Here is a 9,143-nt window from a genome sequence, read left to right on the forward strand (position 1 = left end):
CCTTTCAAACAGTACTTAGAAAGCTTATATATTTGATTTGATTTAATTTATGTGCAGATGAATCCACTTCCAGCTCAACACGGTGACAATGATTCACAAGACAAATTGATAACGTTTGTTTCCCTGACCATCAACTGGGCCGATTTGTGATCTACTTTTTATTTTGAACATCACATTATTATATTAACTACATGTACCTGTACATACCAAAAGGGTCTAGAATCATCTTCCAGATCCAGGTTATCTACCATCCAAAATTTATGACCCTACATGTGTACATGTAGCATGTCCAGATCACAAGATATCGAACAGGAAGTTCCACTGCTAGGGGAACCAAAATCTACTGATGACCAAATGTGTAACCTTCTAGCGGAGGTAATAACTACATGTATCAGAGGCAAACTAGTAAATGCTATTCAAGAAACAAAACCTTTTACGTAAAAGTTTTCCTTGATGAATGGTGCTCTAATGAGTATTTTCCCAGATCAGTTAACATGTACCTGTAGCTTAAGCTTGACTCTCAACTGAAAGTAAAAATGGAATTGTGTGAGGCAAAAATGCATATTTTGTAGTCTCATATTTTTGGCATGAAGTGTATCTTTTAGATAGAAACACACTTTGTCTTAGTAGTTTCACAAGCTAAAATTTATGAGACAGAGAAGTTACCTCGTGTCCGTTGATCACAGTTCCATCTTGGATGTCTTCCAGGGAGAGAACAAGGTCTCGATCCTGACCAATAAAGAATGCAATCTGAAACAGATTTTACCACATTCAAGTTAGTCTTCTTATTTCTCGTATTCTGAAACCTACTACTATTTCACTTGTTGGTCTATGGTGTACAAGTGTTTGACTTTGGCACAAATGCTTCTTCCACATGGAGCTCCTTGATACAACAAAATATTCAATTGTGGTGATCTTCTTGGCAAATGTAACAAATTTCCATAGAATGCAATTAATATTCAGTACCAATGATATAATTATGAAGCAGGATGCTATTGGTACTCCCTGACCCTGACCTATGTGTGTGTGTATCTCTCTTGACGGATATTTTTTAACAATGAAATCACACGACAAAAAGTTAGCTACTCAATGAGATTTTGAGACCCACTCTATTCTTCTTCAACCCGGGTCTCGTCTTGTCACGTGACTTGATGTGATTATCACGTGACAAGAGACAGTCATATACAGGCTTCAGATAGTGACAACCCCTGTCCCCGTACATGACCTGTATTGTACTGCGTTGTCGGCGGATCTGGATTGCCTCCCAAACAACCCATGCAAACCAATTATTATTATTAAGTGTATATCATACATACATACATACATACATACATACATCTTTATGGCCATATACAGTACCTCTACCATGGAGGCCAGACCTCTTGTCTCTCCTGTGATGACAGCAAGGAAAACTGTGCAGTTGGCCTTGGCTTCATTCTCCAGTGGCAGATAACGCAGATTCCACACTGCAAGCTGTGGGTTGAAATATGTTATGCCATGTTTCCTGGAAAAATTAGAAATCAAGGCTTAACTTGAAAGACAACATTTGCAAACAAATACAGCAAATTTCACTTCTTCATCTCAACATCACCCTACTCGAAACTGGAACTTTTTGAATTTGCACCCCCTATGCAACAACATCAAAAACACCCACATGTAAAATGGACTCTTTGAAGTCATCTCTTACAGGAATCGCTCAAGTGCAAAAGATATGCCATACCAAAGTCGAGGACATTTTATTTGGATTCATACAATTGGCACAGGATCCCCAAATATACATTTTTATCACAAAATTGAAAAGAAACATCTGAAAGTGAATAATCATAACTAGTTTATCCAAAATGACTGTACAGTGTACACAATGATGTGTATCATCAAGGACATTATACACATGTGTATAATGTCCTTGGTATCATGTACAAAATGACTAATAAAATGGTAGACATATCAATTACTATAATGTAATTGCGTCATGTATCTAGTATATTCCCAAAAAAGAACAAGAAATACATGTAGTGATGACTTCAAGTACCTGAGTTAAGTGAGAATTGAGGTGTTCAGAAACTTGAGTGTTTGTACTACATGTAGGTTTATATAATTATAGAAAATTATCAACTGCTCTAATTAATGCAAATATCAAATAATCATGCCTTCAACTAAGGCATTCCTAGTTTTTGTGTACTTGGTTTATATACAAAAATCATCAACTGATATGATTCACGAAAAAGAGGATCTTATTAATTAATTATATAATTAACAAGACACCGCTATAATACATAATCCTTATTAATAAAGGATAACATCATTTGGAAAAGGTACGAGGTCATGTTAATATCTTTTGTCTGAAAAAATATTTTATGATTCCAAGAATAAGAAGTTCATGTATGCGAAAAGTATTGATGAAGTTCTGTGGGCTGAGCATCCCCATTTCAAATATGTACCAGGTCAATAGCCTCCTTCGCAGTCTTGTTGGGCGTCGGCGTTATTTTTTTCTGAGCGACGCGAGTAATATGCGGCCGTGAGGGACGATTTGCTGCCGAGGGAGTTTTTGCCAGGAGAGAAGGATTCGCGCTCACTCGCGTTGCTCACAGAAAAAAATAACGCCGACGCCCAACAAGACTGCGAAGGAGGCTACAGGTCAATGGGTTTCTATACCAGAGCACATGGAGTAACCCAACATTTAGATTTCTGGTCTGAAAATGGCAAGAAAACGTCATTAAAATCATTTCAAAGGCCTGTATAAAAAAATATGGCAGGCAGGCAGGTATAAAAAAATGAAATCTGTCCTGAAGTAATTACCCTGGTTTAAATAATTTCATCCCCATTCCAAATTTTAGATGATTTGACTGAAAAACAATGGAGTTGAACCCATTTTACAAAATGGAAGAAACCTTCATCATTAAAGAATACCTGTTGTATAAGAGTGAAGGATAGAATGGTACCTTAACAATGGAATGGCAATCTGCTCTCTCCATGTTGTGTTTGCACAACTTCCTCCCAAGAAGACGTCCCGTCTTATTGTTAAGTCTTCCATAATAACCTGCTCTGCTTTTCTATTCTTCATCCAGCCTGACAAAAAAAATCAATATCATTAACATGCTGTAAATAATGTCAGTTCACCTTTATTACACAACATTCTCCACTAGATACCACATGGTCTGATGTCCCTACGAACCTTTCAACTTTGACATCCACTAATGGAACAAAATGTGGGAGGAGGGTATTGTGTCATTACCTTCACCAAGAAGGTTATGTTTTCGTTGGCGTTCGTGTGTGTGTGTGTGTGTGTGTGTGTGTGTGTGTGTGTCAACACGATAACTCAAGAAGGCTAAGATGGATTGTCTTTATATTTGGTAGGTGGGTAGGTCTTGATGAGACCTGGAATTAGATTTTGGACCCCCTGGCGGCTTGTTATGGTACTGCAGCTGAACTTCCGGTTTTGATATCTCGTGATCTGGACATGGTAGGGTCACTAAATTTGGATGGTAGGTAGCTCTGGCGGGGGAAGAAGTGACATGGGTTTGGACTCCCTAGCGGCTTGTTCTGGAACTGCAGAAGCATTCGTTGAAAAATATTCGAAGGAAGTTACCTCAAGAACCGAATGACGGATCATCATGATTTTTGGTATGTGGGTACCTTAAAGAATCAGCAGCTAATTAGCATAATTAATGCGGAAATGCTATAAATCTGCTACCTTTCATGATATGATTATTCAAACGTGTGGCATGTGTAATTGTGAAGAAGAAGAACATTGGCAGGTAGTGTTTATGCAAATGAATGCCTAATTTGGATAATTAATGCGAATTGTCAACATTCGTCAAGGCCTAAGGGTAACATCATTTGGCAAAGGTATGAGATTGTGGAACTCTAGTTTTGTAGTGCTTTTTGAGTTGAACAAGTCTGTATTGTGAGCACTTTCTGTCTGTAGGTAAAGAATTTGGGGAGGAACAGCTGATTGATGATGCATAAAGGTTCCCCCTCCAAAAAGTGGTGACTTTCAACAAAACTGTTTTCAAAGGCCACTATTTTTGTATCAGCAGGATTAGAAGGAAAAAAATAACATGTACAGCATACAAATGTACATGCAAGTGGCAAAGGTAGTCTATAACTTTGACATGTACATGTAACAGGAAGACATGGAAGACAAGATTGGTGTAAATTGAGTCTTTAATACAGAAAAATACAATTTAAGGTTAACTGAGGCTACACTCTCCTGTAAGTTAGTTAAAACAAGAGTTCCATGACAATCTATCTGAAGCATTTTGGTGCTACACCACATACATATATATGTGCACACATACAAACGCAACAGCAAACATAAACTTTTTGAACGAACATTAAAAAAAAAGGTTCTAGAAAAAAAGTTTTAACTATATTTAGTAATAGATACTAAACAAGTATTACTGCAGTATCTCATTTTTCTAATAAAATAATGAACATAAATCTCAATAGGATTACCCACTACACACCTCTCCATACCACTGAGGTCTGTAGTGGGTATGGAGGTGTATGTAGTGGATATGGAGAAGTGTATATGAGTATGGAGAAGTGTGTAGATGGTATGGAAGTGTGTAGTGGGCATGGAGAAGTGTGTGGTTGGTATGGAGGTATGTGCTGTGGGTAATTGGAGAAGTGGGTAGTGGGTATGGGAGTGTGTGTAGTGGGTATGGACTATGGAGAGATGTGTAGTGGGTGTGGAGAGGATTGAAGTGGGTGTGGAGAAGTGTGTAGTGGGTGTGGAAAGGTGTGCAGTGGGTATGGAGAAGTGTGTAGTGGGTGTGGAGAGAATTGAAGTGGGTATGGAGAAGTGTATAGTGGGTGTGGAAAGGTGTGTAGTGGGTATGGAGAGATGTGTAGTGGATATGGAGAGATGTGTAGCACTTGGGTATGGAGAGATGTGTAGTGGGTATGGAGAGATGTGTAGTGGGTATGGAGAGATGTGTATTGGGTATGTAGTCTTTACTCACCAAATAGTGTAAATAGCGAGCTGTAAATGGAGTAGAAGAAGTCCCCTATGCTGTAATGTGTCTAAAAAGAAAAAGAAGAGTTATAATGATTGATACATGTAGTACCAGTAAATGAATTCAAATATATTCAATTGTTCATTTTCAAATTTATGAAACATTTAGAACTTTTGGTACTGAGGTATTCTTTCCTTCTAAATAATTCAAAAGTATTACAAACATGGAGATAAAACCACGCGGTGACCCGCAATGACTCTACCTCAAATGTCCTTATTTTGCATGAGTCAAAAGAAACAATACCACTAATTGCCATACATTTTGTACAAACTCATTGCATGTAACTTGTTGCATGTAAGAGTCATCCAGGTTACACGTGAGTGTCCTGTTTGAACTACAGTGTATCTGTTATCGACATGAGAAATGTTTTCAAGTGTTAACCTACAGTAGTAAGACAACTCTGCTGATCTTAAAAGAAATGGCTGTAATGTTCTGACATTCTTTATTATGTTTACCGAAGGAAAACATCTTGTTTTTTCTCAGTTTCCTCTTCTTCTCCAAACCAAAAAGGTCAATGACCTCAATCCAGATGGCTGGCGCCATGGTAACTGGTGTTGGGGTACATAATGTTGCAATTTTATAGCAGGAGGGATTTAGACTCCTGTCCAACCATATATGTGTTTGGCAATGAGTAAGAATTAACAGAGCAGACCTATGCTTTGCAAATGTTACCTTTCTGGTTGTAACTGTTACTGTACTACAGTCCTAAAAGTATGTAACTTAAATCAATAACTAAACATCTTGATGAACCTACCATTGCTCTGAATTCATCAACTATGCAGCAAAATTCTTGAAAACTGAAAGTCAGCTCCTCATCTCTGGAATAACTAACACTGCTGATGCTTCTAATTTCTGCAACTGTCAGGTCCTTTCCAGTCAGTGCTTTGTATGAGAGACATACCTGAAGGAAATAATACACAACTTGAGTTCAGTGCTTTCATATACATTATACCTTCTTCAATTGTTACTTCTATGTGTATTTTTATTACCATCTAGAAGAAGGTAATGTTAACTGTTATGTTTTCGGTTGTGCCATCATGGTTTTTGGTACGTAAGTAGCTTAAGTGATGGTTGACATATTACAAAATGTAAGTATATAACAATTACACAAACAGGGATCTAATTTGAATAATTACATATAAAGGAAATTCTTTCAATCCCCTACATTCGATGATAGGACTACCATACACTTGTGACATATGCATTGAGAATAAGATAGTGGAATGTTGCCAGATACCAATCATGTAAATGAAGGCCTAATTTGCATAATTCATTTATTTATTTAGAAAATGCTGTATCAAAGAGGTAACCACTGGGAATTTCATACTTTAAAGTAAAAAGACATTAGGAACCCCAAACCTACACCAGGTACCCTCTGCCCCAAGACCTGTCTACCACCTGTCTACTACTGATACAGACAACATTAGGCCACACCGACTTAATTTTATGGATGACATCCTCTGAAGACCCCCAAACTAGTGTGCACGGGCAAATAAACAATTCCAGCAAAAAAAAAAATGTTACTAAACCACAGTAATACAAAGCTGGTATTGTGAATTTGCGGCAGGACTTAGCGACGTATAACGTTACAACAAGTCGGCACATCTTGGCTTTTTTGCGGAGTTTATGAATCGGCACTGTACGTATGTAACGTTACTGAGTTTTTGAGCCGTGGAGCTTCGGTAGCCTGGGTGCCGTCCTCCAGAGTTACCACTGGCTCTGTATTGTTGCTAACTACCACGGACTACCCAAGCCTAGAGCCAGGCCAAAGCCCTTGAGGACGTGATCTTTCTTTTTATTTTTTAGGACAGGCGAAAATCAATGCGAGCGCGGATGTCATCCATAAAATTAAGTCGGTGTGGCCTTACCAGAGAAAGAGACATCAAACCCATGAGTATTGCTACAGTACCATGGTGTACTTAATGATTAATATGTAAGTAATGCCTGATTTTGTATAGCCTCTTTATGCTAAACACAGTACGCAAAAAAACAAACTATCCAGTTATCCTTTTCTTAAGTTCCCAATGTTAAGCTAGTTCAAAATAAAGTAGCTCGGAGTCACAAGCCTACAAGTCCCCAAGACCTTCATGTGTCTACCACTCAAAAATCAGGCCCAGAATACTCAGATCAATCCCAGAAATGATGCTGCAGTACTGTAAAAAACTGCTACTGCAACTGTACAAACCATTAACCAAGTAATTTTAACCCCAACCTATCTTGTACCTACAAATTATCATGACGGCACACCCAGAAGATCTTGATTGTGTCCACAAAATTCACAAGAAAGGCCCACTGCTGTTTACAGCAGTTAGGAGGGCCAAATCTACACCAGGTCCCCCCTGGCCCAAGACCAATATACATGTACCACCTAACAATAATAACAGTACTACAGAATGTCCCAATTCCAACTGTACAATGTCATGTACCTGCCAAATATCATGACCAGTCTTGTACATCCCCTGCACCTCTAGTTACATGACAATGTACAAAATAATGCCACGTAACACACACATAACCTTCTTGACAAACTTTAAGGTATTTACGTCACACTGCCAGTCTTGTGATCTGAAGAACATAGCTTATTACAATGTAAGTGCTTTGTATATGACACTTTTAACAGTTTAACCCCAAAGAGCACACCATATACATGTACAGGGACAAGTCATTTGGGTGAACTTACGTCATTCATGTCAAGATGTCCAGTCTGTTTTGTGTCAACTCCATCAAATGCCTCTTTAATCAATCTTAAAGAAAAAGAAAGACTTTGTCATTTTCCCCAGGAGAACAGTGAATGTGAGGAATATTTATTGATATTTACCTCAGTTTGCAAAGTATATAACTAGAAAGCTTGTTTATCATTCTTTATACAATGAGATCCCATTTGTTATGATTTTACAATTCATGCACTGTTTACATACATTATCAATATTGAGACTGTTTATTATAATAAGTGCATTGTATGTTTTGGTATAGCTTCGGTCACAACCCGCCGTACATGCTTTTTGTCCGTACGTTTTCTTGGGAGGCTACGTCTGCTACAATTTTTCTGAAAATGTGGGGAAGGAGTGGCGTCAATGCACATCACTTGCATGGTTGCGCAAAGTGTTAGAGTGTGGTCTGCACGCCACGTCTGGCCGTGAGCGGTTGTGTGCATCGTACGTTGTGCAAGTGGTGAGTTGTATGTGCTTACAACGTACGATCTCTGTGCGATTGCAACTTTAACGTAACGAGGCCGTACTCACGCGTGCATCTTTCGTATGGTACGTACGGGGCATGCGCGTCGCCCGTACTCGCACGCACAGGTGGTGAATCCGTAGACTGCACGCAGAAAAAGTTTTACATGCACTTAAATTTCTACGGCGTGTCTGCGTGCTCCCAAATCCATAGGATTCCGTACGGAGGTGGTACTCACCATGCACGGATGCCCTACGTTTGCTCACGTTTTTGCACGTAGACAGCACGCAGAAGCACGTATGGCGGGTTGTGACCGAAGCTTTATCTATAACAAGTTGTTGATGATCACATGTGAATGAAGCTTATAGAACAACACTTACATTATAGATTCACCAACACAGATGTGTGCATTTTGCACAGGCTGTGCTCCATCTGTTTTAGTAAGGTCCTTCACACTGATCCCCATACGTAGCACCTTGGCTGCACAGTGTACTGCAGTGTGTAAGTCATCAAACACAGGGATGTCCTGTCTCTCCACCAGATCAAACAACACAGCATGGGCACGCTCCAAGTCCTGCACTTCACTAGGACAAATACAATCTCAACAATTTAGAAGATACTATCATGAAAGTTCATCTGTGTTGGTAGTTACGTGTTTAAAGTTAAAACTTTTGATCCAACACCAAAAATTCTCTCACTCGGACATTTTGTTTCACTTGACACTGTAAGTTTTTTAGACACTGAACAAGAGTATTTCCTGAGAGGGGTGAAGGAAGCCATATACATCAGGGCCCATCACCCTTCATTGAACCGTGACGGGGGCCGACATCGTCTACCAGATACCTTTGACCCAGTGTTGACGTCACACTTCAAAGAAGCCACGTGACAAGCTTCACTGGGTCAGTCTACTGAGGAAGACCAGAGTGACTGGTCGAAAGCTCTAGGTGA

General features: G+C 39.1%; 1 protein-coding gene across 1 annotated transcript in view; it reads right to left on the reverse strand.

Annotated features, from left to right (window-relative positions):
- Window positions 1–639: 639 nt before the first annotated feature.
- The window catches only part of LOC109467612, a 17,515-nt gene continuing 9,011 nt past the window's right edge, over window positions 640–9,143 (reverse strand). Inside the window, exons 11-17 of the mRNA XM_019765627.1 lie at window positions 8,576–8,779; window positions 7,702–7,765; window positions 5,776–5,922; window positions 4,968–5,028; window positions 2,943–3,069; window positions 1,360–1,504; window positions 640–750 (exon numbers count right to left, since the gene is read on the reverse strand). Of these exons, the coding sequence (XP_019621186.1) occupies window positions 640–750; window positions 1,360–1,504; window positions 2,943–3,069; window positions 4,968–5,028; window positions 5,776–5,922; window positions 7,702–7,765; window positions 8,576–8,779 (859 nt within the window). The remainder of the gene's footprint in view (window positions 751–1,359; window positions 1,505–2,942; window positions 3,070–4,967; window positions 5,029–5,775; window positions 5,923–7,701; window positions 7,766–8,575; window positions 8,780–9,143) is intronic.

The sequence above is a fragment of the Branchiostoma belcheri genome, unplaced genomic scaffold, assembly GCF_001625305.1.
Source record: "Branchiostoma belcheri isolate BF01 breed outbred unplaced genomic scaffold, Haploidv18h27 scaffold184, whole genome shotgun sequence".
Taxonomy (NCBI): Eukaryota; Metazoa; Chordata; class Leptocardii; order Amphioxiformes; family Branchiostomatidae; genus Branchiostoma; species Branchiostoma belcheri.